The sequence below is a fragment of the Alligator mississippiensis genome, chromosome 8 (assembly GCF_030867095.1).
Source record: "Alligator mississippiensis isolate rAllMis1 chromosome 8, rAllMis1, whole genome shotgun sequence".
NCBI classification, from domain to species: domain Eukaryota; kingdom Metazoa; phylum Chordata; order Crocodylia; family Alligatoridae; genus Alligator; species Alligator mississippiensis.
Window position 1 is genome coordinate 13,051,985 of NC_081831.1, and position 20,418 is coordinate 13,072,402.

At 47.6% G+C, this 20,418-nt stretch overlaps 2 protein-coding genes across 3 annotated transcripts; one reads left to right on the forward strand and one right to left on the reverse strand.

Annotated features, from left to right (window-relative positions):
* The first annotated feature begins 1,946 nt into the window (after window positions 1-1,946).
* LOC102570496 (uncharacterized) lies at window positions 1,947-17,634 on the forward strand. 2 transcript variants are annotated; one of them, XM_014601793.3, is made up of 16 exons: window positions 1,947-2,128; window positions 4,623-4,730; window positions 4,991-5,066; window positions 5,311-5,467; window positions 6,451-6,496; window positions 9,347-9,405; window positions 9,540-9,575; window positions 11,227-11,279; window positions 11,902-12,034; window positions 12,362-12,558; window positions 12,741-12,786; window positions 12,879-12,944; window positions 15,208-15,267; window positions 15,635-15,717; window positions 16,194-16,288; window positions 16,787-17,634. In XM_014601793.3, the coding sequence occupies exons 1-16, from the start codon at window positions 1,978-1,980 to the stop codon at window positions 16,849-16,851; spliced, it is 1,431 nt and encodes a 476-aa protein (XP_014457279.2). In that variant the 5' UTR covers window positions 1,947-1,977; the 3' UTR covers window positions 16,852-17,634. The 2 variants fall into 2 exon arrangements, with proteins under 2 accessions (XP_014457279.2, XP_019349916.2); XM_019494371.2 differs by having other exon boundaries at window positions 1,951-2,128; window positions 17,241-17,634.
* Window positions 17,635-18,694: 1,060 nt separating this feature from the next.
* On the reverse strand, window positions 18,695-20,418 carry LOC102562183 (histone H3.3A). The gene is made up of 4 exons (XM_006269242.4): window positions 20,312-20,418; window positions 19,800-19,941; window positions 19,527-19,680; window positions 18,695-19,405 (listed from the first exon to the last, which is right to left on the reverse strand). Exons 2-4 carry the CDS (start codon window positions 19,925-19,927, stop codon window positions 19,277-19,279), a joined length of 411 nt encoding a protein of 136 aa, XP_006269304.1. The 5' UTR covers window positions 19,928-19,941; window positions 20,312-20,418; the 3' UTR covers window positions 18,695-19,276.

The following is a 20,418-nucleotide window of genomic DNA, read 5'->3' on the forward strand; positions in this document are numbered from 1 at the left end:
CAAAGCATTTTTGAGGGAATTAATCTAATAGTCATGCTATATTTCCTTTCCCTGCTCACTGGAACTCTCTCCACTTATCTATACTGAGCTGATTGGCACTTGTGCCTTTTCACATGCTAGGTAGTTGTGCTTTTAACTCTGTCAGTACCAGCTCTTGGGGTTTGTGTGTTCTTCCAGACAAGGTTCTTTGGGTAAATGTGATATCTTTTTATTAGACCACCTGAGTAGTTTGTTGGGGTTGTTTTTTTTTGGTGGGGAGAGGAAGTTCTCTGAGCTTTCCAACACAGATATGTTCTTCCATGTATTTCTCTCCAGAAAGGTAGTATGTGGTCTATAAACTGACCCTCATAATAATCCTCTTAAGTAGCTAGGTATTAGCATCATATCTCATGAATGAGGACTTTGAGGTCTTGAGAGAAATTGTTTGAACTTTAGATTGTGAATAATTAAACCTTTATTTTTAACTCCTGATTTGGTGGCTGTTGATTAAACTAAACTACCAGCTTCCCAGAACATGCATCAACCAAATACGTTGTTGGCCTGTAAATTAGAAATGATCAAGACTGTGCTTATGCACACTATATACTGCTGAAGAAGAGACCTTTTGAACAGCTGCTACTAGGCTGCATCTTCATTATATTCCCATCACTCCATTACAAGTGTCTGGAGGATCATGTTAAATGATGTGTCCTCAGATTTTGAATGCGAGGCCAAACTTTTGTCTAGGTAGAACGAGTAGGCATATAGCAATATTTCTCAGCTTGATACATAGCTGTCTGCTGATATCCCTGTTTGGTAGTTAACTCTGTAGCACCGTCTAATCATTTCATTTATAAACATGATATAAGGTTGTCTGATAGGTTGCATGAAGGGTGCTATGCAGAGCAGTTTCAGCTGGAAGGGCAACCATCCGTATTCCTTACCTGTCACCAGCCAAATACAATGTGTCATCCTATGATCTGATCCATTTAATCTATGCAACATTTAGGGGGAGGGGTTCATAGCACTCATCTGTCTGGTTTTGAGGCCATATCACTGCACTCAAGGTGAGGCCATTTAAAAAAAAAAAAAAATCCCATTTTCCTCTCCCAGATAACAGGCTAGTGCATTTCACTGGGTGACAATCTGGCTCGTTCTCACCGTCGTGCCTTGATTGTCCTGGTGCTGGTCTTCATCGCAGCCCCTCTGCTTTGGCCTTGTTCATGATGATGCATGACTTTGTGTCTTTTTCCAGTAGTTTAAGGCAACGTAACTGGCTGAAGGTTGTAGCCCTTTGCCGGGGCCGGGGCATTTAGCAGGGCCTGCAAGAAAAACACGGCTGTGGTGTAGCGATAACAGCTATCCTTCAGAGCCACTCCCTAGTTTAGAAGCGGGGGTGACCCTTCGGTAGGGGTAGGTAGTTTGCTAGTTCAGTGATTCTCACCCGGGCTCCTGATCCTTTACAACCGCAGTTCTCAACTTGTGCAGCCGGGTCAGCGTGTGGCTGCAACCCGTGCGACATCCTATTTAAAACCTTTTGTTTTAATGGAAGTCAGCTGGGGGCGGCCCCCACCTAACCCGGAGAGCCGCATGTGCAAATAGGTTGAGAGCCCCTGCTTTCAAGGCTGAGGGGATGAGCCGGGAGTGCAGAAGTTGATGGCCGGCCCGGCCCGAGTGACCCCTCTGCAAGGGGGGAGCGCGGCAGCAGGCCAAGGAGCTTCTGAAACGGGGTCGCCGGCGCGGCTGAGCCCCCAGAGGTCGCCCCCTGCTCCACGCCTGAAGCGCGCAGTGTGCTGGGGGTGCCTGGTTGCAACAACCCCCCCCCCCCCCCGACATTCCACAGCTGCGGAGCAGCCCACTTCCTGCGCGGGGGGGGACGACTGCTCAGTCTCCCAAGACTCACCCCGGCCAGGCAGACAAGCCCCCCCTCCCCCCCGGAGGGGCCCCGCCTCCGGAGAGCCGTGGAGGGGCCCCGCCCCAGCTCCCCGAGGGCTGGGGATGCGCCGTACGTCCAGCCCAGGGGTCCCGTCCCCCCCCCCGCGCGGCGGGCGGGTGGTACGGCCCAGTGTGTCGCCGCGTGCTGGCGGCGGGCGCGGGCAGTGCGCTGGCGGCATGACGGGCAGGGAGCCGCTGCTGGGCGCCCTGAAAGGTGAGAGGCGGGAGGGGGGCCTGGGGCCCTGCCTGCACCCCTGCTGCAGGGGCCTGGGCTGGGGGTGATGCTGTCCGCAGGGCTGGGCGGCCCTGGAGCGTCTGTCCCCCGCAGCAGGTGCTCAGCTCACCTGCCCCTGGTTTGGGGGCAGGGGCTGAATGGGCGCAGGCCCCCTGCAAGGAGATGGAGGGGCACGGGCCACATCCTGGGCTTGGCTTCTGGGGCCCACAGCGCCGTGGCGACACGACAGCCTGGCTTTGTGATGTCAGCTCAGCGGGGGGAGGCTGCAGGGACGGCCGGGTGCTAGGGATGCTCTGGGGACCCCCCAGCTGGGGAGCGTGTCGTCTTCTCCCCGTGCTCTTGGGGCCCCTGTGCACCCCTGGCGGAGGCTGTCTTTCAGCCCCGAAGGGCGGTTGGCCCAGTGCAGGATATCAGAAGGGTAATAACATGGGAAGGGTGCAGCAGACACACCTGTGTGTGCTGTACACACCTGCCCCTGCGTGATCTGAAACAGGCCAACACCAGCTTCCTGGCTCCGCGTACCCCCAGGGCGTGTGGAGCAGCCACTGTGCTGACCCACCTGGTGTCTACTACGGCCTGCACGGGCTCCCTATGAAATCCAAAGGGGCCCTGGAGCCAGTGGCTTTTAGAGGTTTTGAACTGCTGGCCCTGAGCACAGGTGAGCACGGAGCTAGGTCCCTAACACATCCCCCGATCCAGGTTCTGGACAAGGTAAAGTGTTTTCTTCCTATCAGGCAGGCTGCAATGATTCCACGTCATAGCTACCCCAGGTTGCTTTCCTTTCAGAATATGGTGTCTGTTTTCTCTTCCAAGGAGCGACGGTTCCACCTGCATCATTAGTACTACACCTGCTCTGTTCCCTTCCTTAGGAACCTGCCCACTGGACGGCAGGTCCCGAAAATGTGTAGTCTCCGAGAAAGTATCCTGTCTGGGGTGCATGGCAAACCTGGTCTCTATCTTCTACATTTCGGGGTAGTTTGGAAACCCAGATTCACTGCATGTGGATCTGGGGCCTGTGCGATGGAAGGGCAGTACTAGAGTCCTGAAAGGGTGAATCAGTGTTTGTAGAAGCCCAGCCTATTGTATTGTGATACCAGCAGGTTATTCAGCTCAAGCTGAACTTAAGTGGCTTTTCACTCTGTGTGTGTGTGTGTGTGTGTGTGTGTGTGTGTGTGTCAGTCACTCCCTTTTCTTAGGTGACTGGGGCTGCCTGTAGGTGCCTGTGCAGGAGGAGTCAAAGAGGTGGGGAGGAGACTTTTTGAAGGCTACTGGCGTACAGCATTGCTTGACCGATCCAGTGTAAAAGATGCCCCAGCACTGAAGAATTTGCTGTCTGATTCGGATACAACATGGCGAAGGAGGATGAGATGTGGGGAGTAAAATAGTTTTGAGGAAGTGAGAGGTGACAGCAACAGAGGCCTGTGCGATACAACTTTTGCTACTCGTTTGCTTTTTGTGAACACGTGGCCTAAAAGTGGAAGCAGCAGCAAGGCTTTAGCTTTCTTGGCACCACCTGGCTTCTAGTGACATAATAGGTAAGAGGAAACTGCAGCTGGCTTTATAAAATCTGGTAGTCAAGGGACAAGCACCAATATGAAGGAAAGAAGGCTCTTCTCCAGCAGGGCAGCTTGAGTTCGGTCTTGGGCAGTGATCAAAGCATCCCTTCTTCCCTGGGGAAAGTCCTCTCAGCCTCTTCAGCCTGCTGCAATCCAGCTCTCCAGATGGTAACAGGGCTTACCCTTCAAGCCTGAGTGACTTGACAGAAAGGGGATGACTGAAATAAAGCTGCTGATGCTGACATGCCCACCTCCCTCCAGCAGAGAAGGTGAAATGGAGGCCAGCTGTTGTACCCAGTCCTGTCAGATATCAAGTATTCTCCGCAGCCCCTGAAGTCAAGTACTGGTGTTGTAGGGAAGGGATTTTATGCTCAAAAGCTGGTCTGACATCTCTCCCAGCTATATAGCTGGTCCAATACAAGAAATCACCAGGCAAATCTTTCTTCTTCCTGAAATCAAGGAGAGTTGAGTTAGCTTGGTCTTTCTCAGGACTGGGCCATTTGTGAACACTTCTAGGGCTTCATGTCCTCAACGCATTTTATATATATATTAACCAATCTATGTAACACCTCTAGAAAGGGGCAATCTTACATACAGAGAGGCTTAGGCCCAGCATTTAAGCCGCTTGCCCAAAGTGTAACAGTGGCCTATTGGCTCTGACCCCCTTGAGTAAGACTGAAAAGAAGAGTGAGTTCTCTTTCTTCTCAGTGTCTTATTTGACCTTATCCCTATAAGGGCTGGGCAAATGGTTTGACCTTGTACCTGGCCTGTTGACGCATGGTTCTTCCACCTGGCACCTAGCAGACTGGGTGCTGATTCAATCTGTAAGCTCTCATGTAGCTATCATACCAGTCCCTTGAGGGGCTGATGGTAGACAGGTGCCCTAAAGCCCTCTGCCTGCCCTTGTGTCCTCACAGTGTGCATCCTGAGCCTGAAGGAGGGGAACAGCCCATACACAGATGCCTCGCCACACCTCACCTCCTTCTGCGAGATCCTGGAAATGATCCTTCGGAAAGGAATGAAACGTGAGTAGCTGGTGCTGCTCTGTGGAGGATGGGGAGGGGATGGCAGAGGGCGAATTGGCATAAGCTCATGCCTGTGGCACCTGTATCAGCAGAGGATGAGTAGAGCTCAGACCCGACAAGGCTGAAATGGTTTGTGTTGGTTGGAGAAGGTCATGAAGACCATGGGCCTCTCTCTTTACAGCCTCTCAGAAGGAAGGGTTCTCCTGAGCTTCCTGTCGGAGAGTCTTTCTAAACAAACCCCTCTTCTCTCTCTCCTGCAGAGCCAGTCTTGGGCTTCAGGAGACGGGATTATTGGCACTGGCTAGAACAGCTTCCTCAGCAGGATACTGCCAGCAGGTGAGCGGTCTCGGCAAACCACCTCAGAGAGCTTGGTTGTGCCCCAGAATCTGCCCAGCTGCTGCAGCAGTGGCATGATGGATACTGACTGTCTCCTGGAAGGGAAGCCCAGGGGTGAGAACAGGGCCCTCTCCTAGGGGACCAAGGTCTGGGAAGTGGTCATTCCTCAGTGGCAGGTGCTGCTGTACATGAAAATGAGCAAGTGCTGAGAGTTAACTGTTTTTTCCCCTTTGTTTGCTTATAGGGTAACTCCCCTGTCCATTGTAATAGAGAGAGCCAGTTCCTGCGAGAAGGTGCTGACAGCGCAGGGACGAGGCCGGTATTTCCTGCGCTTGGCTTTAAATGGAAAGTTACTAGCGACTGCTGTTCGGCAGCTGTCTCAGTCTTCGAAGCTGCCAGAGGTCAGAAGAGCTTTCGGCATAAAAGCAGGGGGTGGGGGGAACCACTCTGGATGAACTTAGGATGCAGGATACACAGCACCATCACTACGGAACAGTTGACCCTGGATTTTCATTGGCAGTAAATTTATTCACACGAGCAGTTCTCCCAAGCTGGATGCTGCTATAGATGCTATTACAGCACCTGGTCCCAAAAAAGGGGCGGTGAGGCCAGTTCTCACTGAGCCAACAGCTACCCCGGAATAGAACTGAGCAGACCCACGACCCGTTCTAGTTTTTACTCCATAGTAAAGTGAGGTTGTGTTTTTCAAGAGGATAGCTGCACCCTGGTTTTAAATGGCTTACTCTGTAGTCAGATGCCACATCATATGTCTGCTGCATGTAGGAAACGTGCCATGTGTCCACACCTTTTGTCATCCCACAATCTTTCCCACCCTCTGTCATCCCACAGTGTTTTTTGAAAATCTGGGTTTCTAATTCCAACCACAGAGATAAACTGAGGTAGCACAACAGTGGTTCTTAACCAGGATGTTGCCAAGTTCAAAAAAGTTATGGAGGGGCGACCTGAACTGCAAAAAAGGTTGAGCCGTTGGCTTATGGGAAGGAGTTCAAATAGGTTTTAAATAAGCCTCTATGCTTCTAAGGCAGGGGCGGGCAATTATTTCTGGTGGAGGGCTGCTTACTGAGTTTTGGCAAGCCATCGAGGGCTGCATGACAGGCAGCCAGGGGCAGATTAATATTAATATTCAAAATTGGGGGGGAGCCCTGTGAGCCAGATAAAAAGCCCTGGCGGGCCGCATCCGACCCACAGGCCGCATTTTGCCCACCCCTGTTCTAAGGTAAATCTGTTTTTGCAAATGAGCACGGGTTCATTCTCCACTTTGTGCATAATGGATGTGTTTTAAAATGCAGCATGTTGGACCAGCTTGGGTCAAGTTTTCTTGAGTCTTGGCATGCCGCTAAATAAGTTTTTAAATATGTTTCAGTTTTATGATCCTGTGACCTCAATCCTGGGAAACGAAGACTTCATGGGTAAGGTGGAGACTTCCTGCAATATTCAGTAATGTCCTTTAAAACAAGTTGATATCTAGGTCTAAAAGCAAAATCACATCTAGGCTATGAAACCTACCTGTGCAGTGTAGTCACCTGGAATAAAACCTACCATTTATATAGAGTTTCTGAACTATAATATAAGGGCATATTATATTAAATAAATATATATATTACACACCCACACATGACCTGACCTAACCTGACAAAGGGCATTTTCTGCCTAATATCTTGTCTAACCTCTCTTCCAACTCTACAGTTCTTCAAATAAAAGAGATCACAAAAAACTCCTTGCTGCTCATATATTTCCTCACATCTACCGTCACATCCACAACAATACTAACCCCACTAAGTATGTAAACCTGCTCATAAGTTTACCACGGGTCCATCCTACAGTTCTTTCTTATTCCACTTATGGAGAATTTTATCTGGAGAAAGACTTTAAGATGGAAGCCCTTCAAAGGATGAAATGCAGCTTTTGGTGCCAGGATTGAACCTAATCCTGACGGTACTTCATTGGTGACAGTGCTGTTTGCAGCAGGGAATGCATTTGGCCCATTTCATTAAAAAATAAGCTTGGCAAGGAATGATTATAAGAAAATGATGTCTTTTAAAGGGTGTTGGGACTCGGGAGAGATGGCTTCTATGATCTGTCACTGACTTTCCTGTGAGACCTTTGGGTATATTTAATGATCTCTCTAGTCTTTAATTTCTAATCTGTAACAATGCAGTTCCTAATACCTCCCTTCTCATACCGTTGCCTGTTAGCTTGCAGACTCCTTAGGATAAAACCTAACACCACTGGATCTCAGTTCTGGACGAGCTCTTTAAGCACCGTTGTAATGTGAAAAAAAAATCATCGTCTTATTCAGATGCTAAGTCTTGTTTATTTTTTTAATTGTGCAAAATTGCATATTCATATAAATAACATCATGATCCCTCTTCCATGTTATGGTAGTATTAGAGTGGCATTGTAGTTGTGACGGTCCAGGAATCACGTGAGAAGCAAGGATTTTGGGGTTGATACCTTCTGTTTAACTTCAGCCCAAAGATGCAGTTGGTTCAATAAAATATATCAACCAAAAAAAAAAATCCTTGCCTCTCTCAATAAAGCAGTTGTTGTATCTTCCACTGTACCATTTGCAGCCCAGATGTTACATTATGATGGTGCAGAGTAGAAAGCTAATTTCCTAGGTGGTTTCCCCCCACCCCACCCCCAGCAGAACTAAGTGGTAAAATCTAAGTAAACTACCTGAGTGGTAGAATAAGAAATGTAGGTGTGTGGATGCTCTGGTGGTTTCTTGCCCTGAGAAGGAGAAACACTGGATTTTTAAAAGTGCGATTTATTTTGATTTCCTTTTAATGGGAGCATTTTTCCAAGTGAGCTTCAAGCTGTCAGATGTCTCTGGGGGTGACTCTTAACAGCCCAGCCCCTGCTGATCTGCGAGTGTCAGAACTGGAATGCTTTCCCTGCTCTCATAACTAGCTGCATTGCTTCCGACATACTGTGTGGCTCCATCTGCAACTGTTTTCCCAGGAGGATTGGGGCAGGGTGAAAGCCTTTAATCTTTTGATTATGATAAATAACTTGAGTTAAAATGGTACCTTGGTGGCTTATAAATCACCCTGGACTTGTAGTGTAGTGTAGTCATGAGTCCCCTTCAGTGCTAAAGCTGTAGCTGTATCAGAGAGAAAGAGCAGACTTAGAATTGAGACAGACCAGGGAGAAAGCTACTTGTGAGGGGCGTTTTCTGGGGTCCTGACTCAGAGCCCATTGAAGTCCATGGAAGGAACCTCATTGAATTGGTTGAGCTATGGATGGCAGCGTCTGGCCTAGGTTATAGGCTTTTTTTAGCTAACATCACCCCCCTTGTGCAGTTCCATCAGTAGTATTGAAATGAGGCTCCTGCAGTGTTTTCTGTGGTGTTTAACCTTGTTTGGAGCTTGCCTAAAGAGTACCAGGGCAAAAATCCCAGCAACTACCAGCACCTTCCCTACACTAGAAGTCTCTGTATCACCAAGGTCATGATTGGATCAACACTATGGGTATCAGTAAGGCCTGTGAATTGCATGCTGGGCCACACAGCTGCAGGACTGTGTTGAGCAGCACAGCCAGTGGGGCAGGGAAGAATCAGCCTTTCAAAATGCAGGTGTAGAAGCCGTTCCATGCCTCATTTGGAGTGCTTCTGATCAGCCATTTTTCTGTTGCTACGTAGCACTGCTGGTTGAGGTTGTTTGCTCTTAGGTTTTGGTTGGAGTCGCCATCTCAGTTTGGCCTACATGGCACTCTTAAGGGAGCTGGGGGAAAGCAAGGGGTTGGGAAATACCTGCTTGTCCCGCTACAATCCCAATAGCCACCTAGTACTGACTCTTATATCCCAGGAGTCTGCGACTGCTTGACACAGGGCACATACAGTAGAGCAGTAATGAGACTTGAAGAAACCTAGATGCTGCTCCTGACTTTGCAGCTTTCCTAGGCAGCCTTAAGCCCTGAACCTGTAATGGATCATATGTGGGTAGACCATCTTACCCAGCAGCACCTCTCTGCTTTGTTTCCATCCCTCTAAAATTGAGATCATCCTCTCATAGGGGTTACATCACCACTGACATTTACAAAGCTGTTGGAGATCTATGACTGCAAGATATCCAGCACAGCCCTGAGGATCTAAACTCCCTGTCCCCACATCAGGGTCATGTCCTCCCTGTTTAATTCCACTGAAAATGGCTTTGATTATCTGAGCCTCTCGAGTGTCCCCGGGAGAGGGGCATAATGGAATGTATGGCTGTCGAGAGGCCTGGCAGTAATGTTGGCTCTTGGTTCCCCCCTCACAGAGCCCTTCCTCTCACTGATGCTGGTGGTGACAGAGATGAATTTCTCCTTGGATCTGCAGGTACAGCAATAAATTGTTCTGGGTGGCAGCTTTAATACAGCTCTATGGGCCTAATGGAACTAAATGTCTAGAGGTCTTTCTCCCTTTCTTTGCTGCCTCCTTGCTGAAGTCCAACTGCTGTGCTTTGTTTGCAGAATTCCAGTTTCTTGGATGAAAGCTGGTTGCTGCCGGTAAGACTTCCTTCCTTTCTTTCTCCTGACTCCTCCCAGTGCAGGATTCAAGATGTTATTCTTCCTCCTCCTACCTGCTGTGGCCCCATGCTGAATACTCAGAATAAATGGGTAAAGTTACAAGAGATGCAGTCAAGTTAAAAATCATAGGGCTGGGTGTGCAGCTGGTACAAAACTGCATCATTCCATTGAAGCCAGCGGAGCTGCATCTGCTTCCATGGACTAAGTATCTAGCCCATTATTTTATTCCTTAATGTAAGCCCAATTGTGGTAACACTTACTCACCTGAGTAACTCTGTTGCCAAGAGTGATCTGAAGGGCTGTTCATGGTCAAAAATTAGGTGGCAACTAAATTTTTGCAAGACTGGGCCCTGAATTTCTTACCATGTAAATTACAATTCTTTGAGGCTTCTGTAAAATGTGAGCTCCTTTCCATTATTGTTACTGTTGCTGTCATACTCTGCTTTTCTTTGGGCTTGGACAATGTAATTAGACCTTTTGAGTTCCATTCTTGTTCCTATTCATTCAATTTCCCATTTGTGTTTTGGGGGTAGGAAGCCACGAACCTGCAGGGAAGCATTAGTCTTTAAGAAATAGAAAAAGACTCCCCCTTTTCCATTGGATAGTCTTAAATTCATTCTATTAATCCATTTTTATTATTATTTTGCAAGACCTAAGTGCAGGGCTACTTTGATCAGGCCTGTGTCCCATGCTATTTGCTGTGTAATTCACTACAGAATGAAATCCTGGCTCCACTGAAGCCCAAGGCAACACTCTTTGATTACAAGGGGCTTAGGGTTTCACTTACAGTTTGTGGCCATAAATTGCTAATGACCAAACTGACTGCATCTCAGGTTCCCTGTTCCCCTTAAATAATGTGATATGATGAAGTGTTTCTGAATGCCCCTGGTGTGACTGGGGAGGATGAACACTTCCCAGTGACTTTATTTTCATACTGATGGGGCAGGGAGAAACCAATTTACAAGCAAGTTGTATGACTTTTTGATCACTCGTCTCAAGACAGGCAGATTTGTCTTTCTAGGGTCTGCTCTGGTCTTGCCTGAGCCCCAGATTAGAGACCTGTGGTGGATGCCTGTGTGGATACAGATGGACAGATGGAAAGTTGCCTTCCCATAAGCAGATGGCTCAAGAGGTTATCAGTGGAACCTGGAACTGATCCCTTCTCTGTCCTTAGCTCAAATTAGCCAGCGATGAGTGTCGGAGGGGGTGGCGGCGGCCTAGGCAGAATACATGAGTTTGGCTTCAGTCCAGTCTCTAGTGGGATGGCATCTGCCTCAAAAAACATACCTGTGGTTGGTGCCCTTGTTGGCAGCTTCAGCAGAGAACCCAAGGACTGAATAACCTTAGAGGAGGTATCTTAGGTTAGAGCCTAGCAGATTCTGGAAAGAGTTCTTTAGGGCCCATCATGGGTCTCTATGGGAAAATGTGTGCTTTTGCTGTGCCTCTTATGTCAATAGAAGATTGACATTGGGCGCCAGAGGTCCCAGTCTGGTACCTCTCAGTTACCTCAATTTTAACAGGGGCAAAATGCCCCCTTCCCATCCCCTTCCCCCTGTCCCTTTCAGCTTTTCTGAGGGAATTTATTGAGCATTGTGGAGGCATTGCTGGATGGATGGTTGTTGTGTTCCAGGTGTGTGTAACCTATGAAACTGTACCCTGCAGAGAACTGGGGATGGTACTCAGGTAAGACACCAGCTTTCCTCCTCCCTTCCCCTGCCCATGAGCAGCCCAAAGCCCATTTTACAACTGGTATATCTGAAGCTGCTGGGAACTGTAGTCTTCCCTTCTCTTGCATTACCTCAAGCTTTATTCTTCTTAGTTCTTCTCATGCCCCTGGGGCCAAGAATTATATTTAATTTGCCCATCAGAAAACATGGGTAATGATGGTTTATCATCTTCCTGGTCAGATGCACAGAGAGTTTGAGTCCAGACCGGTGAGGGGCTTTCTCCTGTTGATTTTGCAAGGCATATTGTGATGGTGCTGGCCCTGGTGATGTCAGGAGAGTAGAAGACCCCTGCATGGGAGGGGATGGCATTGTCATCCCATGGTAGGTGGGCTCCAGATACTTGACTGAGTTCTCTGGTTATTCCCACTGCGACTACCTCGCTGGTAAGTTTAGATTCCAAACCAGCATGGTCTGAAGGTGCTCCTCACATCCTCCTTTGAGGGAACTGGCTGAGATAGATCAAGCCTTGATTTTAGGCCAAGGAAGCTAGAGTTCCCAAAGTATTTCTCTAGCCAGAGGACTCCTGGGATGTTTTCATCTAGTCCATCAGGCTGAATTCTGCATCTCGGTGTCTTCAGGTACTTGGAAGGTCGGATCTTTGTCATAGAGATGCTTCCTGAGAGCCAGGCAGAAGTGGACGAGGTGGTGCTGGCTGGCGATGTCATCGATGAGATCAATGGCGTCTCACTGAGGAATGCATACAACGGGCAGGTGAGAAGTACAGGCCAACTCCTTCCCTTTAGGGCCCCTGGGCCACTTAGTCCCACTTGAAGTGAGAGCCTGCTCGTGAGAGAGCGCTGGAGGTGGACTGGCATCTGGTGTTAGTGCAGTACACAAGCCCCAAGCAGTACCTTGAGCTCAGTGAGCAGCTGAGGTGGGAGAATGGTTTGTTGGTGGCTTGTGGACAGCTCCTAGGCAGAGGAAGGGGTAGGCAGTGACATGGGCTGGCTATAGTGCGCCCAGCTCTTGTGCACACACCATGGGAAGGAACTGAGGTGCCCTTGCCAACGGACACCCTGGTTCTCCCCTCTCATTCAGGCAGGGGCGGTGCTGCAGAAGCTGAAAGGCAAGCCACTCCACTTCCGCTTAATCCGGTGGAAGTGGCACGACGGAGGGATGTACAAACCCTTGTTGCCCTACCTGAAAGTCCTGAGGGAGAAAGTTTCCGGCTTCCAGCTCCAGTATGAGCACAGATGCAAAGAGGAGAAGGAGGACCGGTGCCTGCAGGGGGGCAGGTAGGGCCCGATGGGACCAATGAATGCAGCGCAAGGTGGCAGCAAGTAACCAATGTGGGCACCCATCAAGGGGGAGAGCAGGACTGGTGCATGTTGGGCCACAGCACCAAACCTCCATCAGTAACAACGGTGGAGCGGTCTACAGGCTCCCAGCCTAATGCTGTTAACCCCTTTCTCCCCAGGCTGCTGTACAACCTGCGCTACCTGGGCCAAGCCAATGTAGGAAAGGTAAGGATGTGAATCCCATGGACTGATGAGGAAGGTTCCTGTTTTTCTGAGCATGTTCAGTATTTTAATATTTTCCCCCAATCTGTTTTCAGTATGGCGGCAAAGAGGTGTTAGACCAGGGTATACCCACGGTGTTAGAACAGCACTTACCACCCCAGGTAAGTTCCCAGCTGTGACCTTGAAAGAACGAGAGATGAGGGGCTGGCATTATTTGGGGGCAGAGATGGATGATGTGTGGGTGTCTTTTTAAGGGTTTATCTTGACCGAGTTTCCCTGGCTGCTAAGAGCTAGGGATTTGCCCTGCAACTCCTAATTTGAGGGTTCTTCTTGTCAGACCTCCTCACACCTCTCCATCCTTTTCTCCTTTCAGTCTCTGATCCTGCATAGTAGCACACCAGCCCTGTCCACTTTCTGGTAGTCAGATACAAATTCTAAAGGCTCAAAGTGGTCACTCCATTTATACCAGTTATACTGAAACTGGCTCGCGTGGCCTGATTGTCAGGGCTATGGTCCGTAAGAATTGCTGCCCCTTCTTCAGGAGAGTACTGAAGTGCGTTCTTAAATCTTGTTCAAGTTGGTACAATTTAAGTTTCTGCTTAAGTTCCATCCTGATTTTGGGCCCCATGATTTGCAAAGTCTTTCTTCTCTGGAGAAATGCATTGTCAATTCAATCTGCCTAATTCATGAGAAGTGAAGAGCCGCATCTAGGTGAGAAGTGTGGAGCTCTGCAGATCTAACCTCGCTGAGAGCAGTTGGCTGGGGCTGCTGGGAAAAGTGTAAACCATGAGGGACTTTTCATTTCAGAGCACAGAAACATTTAAAAGCTCTTACACTTCCCAAATTCTAAGGGCAAAGCATCCTTCTCTCAAGTGTTTCCATTTGCAAACAATGGATCGCTCTGATCATAGGTTAGAGTGAAAACACAGCCTAGAATAGAAGGTTAGGGTCACTTCTGGAGAGGATTGTGACATCCTTGGTATTGTTGCAAGGTCTGGCTTTCCCTTCACTTGTGCATCCCTTGATACTATAGCTGCTAAAAGGGATGCACAGTTCCTGTTAGAACCTAGGATAAGTTTCCCACTTTTGTATGTGAGTGGCAATGCTGGCATTTGCTAAGAAAAGAGAGGTAGGTGGCTTTGTTGATCAGAAGTCAGGCAGACAGCAGAATAAATTTGCACCTTATAGACTAAATCAGAGGTGTGCCACTTACAAAAGTTTATGCTATACAGCAATTATTTAGTTAGTCGATAATTTGCTAAGAAGCCAAGTCTAGCACAAAGAGGGTGTGTGTTTGTGTGTGTACACGCACGTGCAGGGGTTGTGTGCTTATACATGCACGCGCATGCACGAGAGCTTTGAAAAAGGGAAAGGGGATTAGAGTGGCACCCGGGGAGGATGTGTGGTTAATCTGTGACATGCCTGCCAAAAAGTTTGGCCCCCACTGCCACAGGAGTGCTGAAGAGTAATCCCATGGCTGAGTCCGGTGAACAGACCCTGAGTAAATGGACTTAAATGGACTGTGTGTGTCTGGAGAAGGAGAGATGGTCTGAATGAGAATCAGCCCCAGCTCTAATACTAACCCTTCAGTCCAACAAACCTGGTGTTTGGGTAACAGGTGTACTTGGCATTTACGTTAGGAAAGGGTGACTTTTGAAGCTGCTACCGCAACTTTGTAAGGTAAGTGTAAGAAGGGCTCAGTTCTGTCTGTGCTTTCCTTTCACCCTGGCTTCTGGTTCATTTTGTCCTGGCTGGCATGATCAACAAGCTTCCCCAGCTATTTTAGATCCTAGAAGGAATTGTGGTAGCAGAACAGAAAAGTTTAGGGGAAATGTAGTGATCTGCACAAGGGCACTTAATCAGCTTGGCAAATCTGTAGATTTGTGTCCTTAGTCGATGACTGTTTGGGGCCCCATTCCCTGTTGTCCTACCGCTTGTAAAGGTTTAAAATGCTGCCACACCAAAATGGGTGGTGGTTAACATGCCTTAGAGGCTGGTAGAAAGATGGACTCAGAGGCCCCTGAATTGGGGCCTCTGAGTTTCCCAGCAGGAAAACCTAAGCATTTCCCTCACCCACCTCTGCCCATCTAGATCTGAAGCTTCCTCCACTGTTCCCAGCCTGGGCTCCCCCTGAGCAAAAGTCTAACAGTTAGATGACATTCGTGTGGCTGTTTTGTGATGCTGACAAATCTCCAGCAGAGACTAGACTTACTAGGATCATTTGCCATCACCACCTCTTGAATTTGAAGCAAAATCTGAACAGCAGAAAAGTTCATTTACCGTACCCTGCACCAATCAGCCCTTTTGTCACCAGCTGTGGAAGGCTTCCGTATAATATATAGCACCTCCTAGTGAATTTTTGTCTTGCTCACGTCTTTATTAAATGCAGCACCAAAAAGCTGTGATTGTTTTCTGTTTCTTCAGGAAGTTTTATTTGACGTGAAAGAAACCGAAGTCCTCATACAAGAGAGAACTTCTTCCAAGGTGAGTTGAGTTGAGCTGAAATCTACCAAGACACTTTGGTTTGTACAAATGTAGATGTGTGTCCCGTCAGGCTTTGTGTAGTGTGGTTTTGCTTTGATTTGTGTTTAGTTTGTATTAATTGGACTGGGCTTCCTCTGCACATGATGGTGTTGGACAATGAGAACTGTTTTGCTGTGTACGTATGCTCACGGCTGCTCTGACTCTTCTCCATGGAGTACAGAAAGTCTCTCAAGCTGTATTCTTGCAGTGGTTCATTTAAGCCCAGAATGAGTGGACAGACTATAGGTCTATAGATATTTGACGGGATTCAGGATCCTGCACTGTCACTGCCTTGTTTCACATCTTTCTCTCCTGACTTACACAATAGGTTCTGCTCCACTACCCTTATCCAGAGATCTCCTGTGTAGGTCGGCGTTTGGACAACAGCAACCTCTTTGCCTTCTGTGTTGCGTAAGTGTCACTTGTGGATAAAGTGGCTGTCATGTTCCAGTGGCTGGGCTCCTGAATTCATTAACTAGAGTTTCATACAGAGCATTAAACAAGTCTCAAATAAAGAATAAACTTGGAGGTATTTTGAAAGATTTGGATTTGGAATGCTTAGCTCTTATGTGTAGCAATCAGTCAAAAGGGATGTGCCAGGCCAGGGTCCCGTGTGTACCTACCAGGGCTATCAATTCAACTTTTAATGTCAAGGGAGTGTCTGGCAGAGGCTGCACCAGGGGACAAGCTCTCAAGAGAGCTGTAATTTATCCAAACTTCCACACCGACCCCATGGCCTTGCTGTGATGATCACACACAGACAGATGCATTGGAGGTCGCGAGCTCGGGCTGTAATGCTTCCTGTACTAAAGCCCCATTTTGTTTTAAGTATCACCATGTGTTAGCAAAACGAATTTTGCCCATTGATGGGAATTTTCCTTATTCAGGGTTTCACCAGAGATGCCTGAACAAAGTACCTTTGCCTGCCTCGTGTTTGAATCCAATTCTCAGGAAGAATGTGAAGAAATCATCAAGAGAATCGGTAAGCCAAGGTTTTACTGATTTAGATGTCAGTTCAACAAAGAGGAGCATGAAGAATTTCCACCACCATCTGCCACATGCAGACACTGACTTCCACCGTGTTTTGCTGAAGTTTTATTAGCTTGGGTACGTACAATGGAATAGCTTTTAATGTCCACCAAAGAAACTTTTAGCACCTCCTAGATATACCAGGTAATTTGATTTTAGGGTAGAAGATATGCTGAAGTGTTTCACCATCTCTAAATCAGTGATGTTCAATGGTATTTCAAAAGATCAGTGTTTAAAAAGTATTTTTTCCATTGGAAGTTCAGATTCTTGCTTCAAGATATGACTAAAAGTAAGTTACAAAACAAGTGTAAAAATTCTAAGGTTACCATACCCAAAGAAAGTATTTGAGGTGTTTCATATAGCTGCAATACTGTAATGCCTCCCCATTTTTAATATATAAATCTACACAACACTCATGAGGTAGAAAAGTATTTTTATCCCCATTTTACAGGTGGGGAGTTGAGGCACAGCAAGACAATAAGACTTACTGAGGTCACACAGAGGAGGCTGTTCTGAAGCAGAAACTTAACTCTTGCAAGTCCTTAGATAGTGCTCTAAACATTGGACCACCCTTGACAATGGAATAAAATAGTCAAGATGGTAATATTCTGTCTGCTTAACTTTTTGCACTGAAGACTCTCACGTGGTTTAGTTTTGGAAATCTGGGTGCAAGGATGTTATTCCCCAAGTATCTTAGATGTGTGGACATTTCAGTTTGGTGCTCTGGCAAAATAGCTGAGATTCAGGGCGAGAGAGCAAGATGGCTTCAACAGCTATAAAGTCAACCGCTTTATTTGTAAGAAATGATAACGTACCCCAAACTAGTTTTACAGGATGAGGCAAAGTGTGCAGGGTGTGCTGCCCCCGCTGTGAGAGTCATTGGTAATGCATGCTTGTTCCCTTAGCTGCTGGATTTAAACACACTGAATGGTTTGTCTGATGAGAAGGGAAAGCGATGGCTCTAGCTATGAGCTTCCTCCAGGCACGGCGCTGACCCAGATTTGGAGCCTTCCTGACAGCCCAACTCTGTCAGCTGTTCGAGACCCTACCAACTCAGGTCTTAAAACTAAAATGCTATTTCCTACTGTTCCCCATGGACTGGCTGTAGAGTTTTATTTTTGAACCTTGTGGAAGGAAATATTTCAAGTGCATCATGACTTTGAGTTACTCTTAAAGCAGATGCTGTAACCTGCACTTTTGTATAAAATCTTTTTGTTCTTAAAATGCAATCTTTTTATGAAGAGCTTTACTGAAAACTTTTAAGAGTTTACTTGGAATAAATCAAGTGGAGAATAATTACTTGAGCTATTCCATGCTTCCATTTTATTCTTATAAGGCATGTCCTGTGTATTTAAATGAGGCTACCCTATTTATAACTGCCAAGGAAAAGATTTAATATTAGCTACAACTTCAGTCTCACTACTACAGTCCTGGAGTTGATCATCTGGTAACTATAGCTTAAGTATACACTCAAAATTTAAGAAGGTGCTTTGTGGCTAATTAGATTCATAGAAGCTTATTCTTGTTACTTTTTCTTCCTCCACCACCTTGAACAGATCAGAAATAGCTCAAATTTACTCCATACCTACACACTTTTTCCTTTTTATAGCTTTAAGTGCAAGTTGTCACTCTTGAAAGGCATTTCTTCTTTCCAGGGACAGGTTCAAAACCTGAACTGAGCCCAAAATAGAAGTTTGCCTGTTTATTAAAGCTTGCTCACAGCTGCATAACTCATAACTGAAAGGCTCTAGGTTCCCTTAAAAGCGCCTCAGAACCCCTAAAAAAAATTCCATTGTCCTTTAAGCCAAACATATGCCATTATTCAGTGTAGAAGCTTTCATTTCAATAGGCCTCCCACTCTTTTGTCCTTAAAATTAAGGATTCTTCAAGGTTGCTACATAGCACATCTTACTTGGAGCAGCTATACCTGAGCTGGTTTCCCCTCCTCCCCTTGAGCACAAAAACTAAAAGCCTGAGAATAATTTAAATATTCAGTTTTAGTGAGGTTTCAGCATAATTGATGCTTTAAGATACACATCTCAAAATTTGCTACCTCAAGCTTAGAGACAGTGAGGAGGGGGGGGAGGGATAAGCCAACAACCCTGACCTTCAAAAAGCAACCAGAGAATACAGCTCTAAGCTTCCCCTTTAGTCAGTCATGCAGTAAGCTATGCTAGTAGTTAGCAAATCCAAGTCCTACACCCTTACTCTCCTGTACAACACAAAAAAACCCCCTAAAAAACACCCAAACCAAACAAAACAGAAAAACCCAAAAGAGGTGCTTCCTAGAACATTTCACCCAATGAAGAGCCAGCTTATTACTTAGCCACATGACACACCAATGACACGACTCCTCACGTGTGAATGTAAAACATTTAATTTAAAAATGTTGACACTACAATATATAAAATAGCTATTATAAATGCACATAGTGTATTCTATAGCTGCCAGGTTTACTTTTTTCTTTTTTTTTAGGAAACTGTAAGTTACACTGTGGTTAAGACTTGTAGTTGCACCCTCTGAAAAGTCCACATTCTATCACAGTGATGTATGGTCAGACTTAACAGCCCCAATTGTTAAACACTTGGATCAAGTCATAACCAGTTTTATTGCAAAAGGACCCTGTACACATTTATATCAATTCTAGTACCTTACAAGTTTAGCTACCCAACAAGTCATTAACATACAGAAACATGCATGAGAAGCAAGAAAGATCACCCATCCCTTCTGCATATTAGCAACTTGTCACTTCTGAGCAACAAGGCTCACATCACTGAGGTTTATGTGAACAGTCACTTTGAGCATTCATCCTGAGTGAAAGATGGAATGACTTAAGTACAAATGCAACATATTATAAACAATTTCTTACAAAAAAAGTCACAAATTAAAACCAAAGTATTTTACAGAATTTACTACAAAACACCATAAAAACTGCCTTCACTTAAGCTCTCTCTCCCCGTATCCTGCGAGCCAACTGGATGTCTTTGGGCATGATGGTGACTCTCTTGGCATGGATGGCACACAGGTTTGTATCTTCAAAGAGACCCACCAGATACGCTTCACTAGCCTCCTGTTTCAAGGACACAAGAGGGAGAGACTTGTTAGGAGCCTTCAGGAAAAACTGCACCTGCTCCCCAAGCTTCCTCAAATCCCCCAACCGAAATAGCAGCCAGGCAACCGTCCGCAAGTACCTGCAGCGCGCCTATGGCCGCACTCTGGAACCTCAAGTCCGTCTTGAAGTCTTGGGCAATTTCCCTTACCAACCGCTGGAAAGGAAGCTTACGGATCAACAGCTCTGTCGACTTCTGATAACGGCGGATCTCGCGGAGGGCAACAGTGCCCGGCCTGGGAGGAAGGAGAGGGAGAACTTTGAGCCCACGTGGCTGCCCGCCAGGTCTCTGGTGACGAGAGTGGCGGGGGCGGTTGAGTGTGGCCGTCATCGGGGCCACCCACCATTTCCTTACCTGTAGCGATGAGGTTTCTTGACTCCGCCGGTAGAGGGAGCGCTTTTCCTGGCAGCTTTGGTGGCCAGCTGTTTACGTGGAGCTTTCCCCCCAGTGGATTTACGGGCAGTCTGCTTTGTACGAGCCATTGTCCTTCACTTACCTGGAGGAAAGGAGAGGGGCGTGAAGCCGATCCCACCGGGATTACACCCCAAACCTCCCCACCCCCAGCCGAAATCCTTGCCCACCCGCGCACCAGCCTCCCCCCCACGCCCTGCACGGACGTCCGTGAGCCGCTCCCCGGGAAGCGGAAAGAGGAGTCAGCTCGCCGCCCCAGCCTGGCCCGGACTCTCCCCTCCCCCGCACCCTGGAGGAAGAAGCGTCTGAGTCATGGCCGCCCTTACCCCCCCCCACCCCGCTGGGATCCGGGACCCACCGCCGGGGCCGGGAACCGCGACCGCCCTCCGCCCGGCCGGCACCACGCGCCTCTCGGGGCCCCGGGCCGCCCCCCACCGGCCCCAGGCCGCACTTACCGCTAGGAGCAGGAGAAGTGCCGGCGCTATCTTCCGCTCCGCGCTGAGCGCTGTCCGCGTCCCGCTGCCGCACGCTCCGCCGCCAACAACCCCCTCACTGTGCCCTC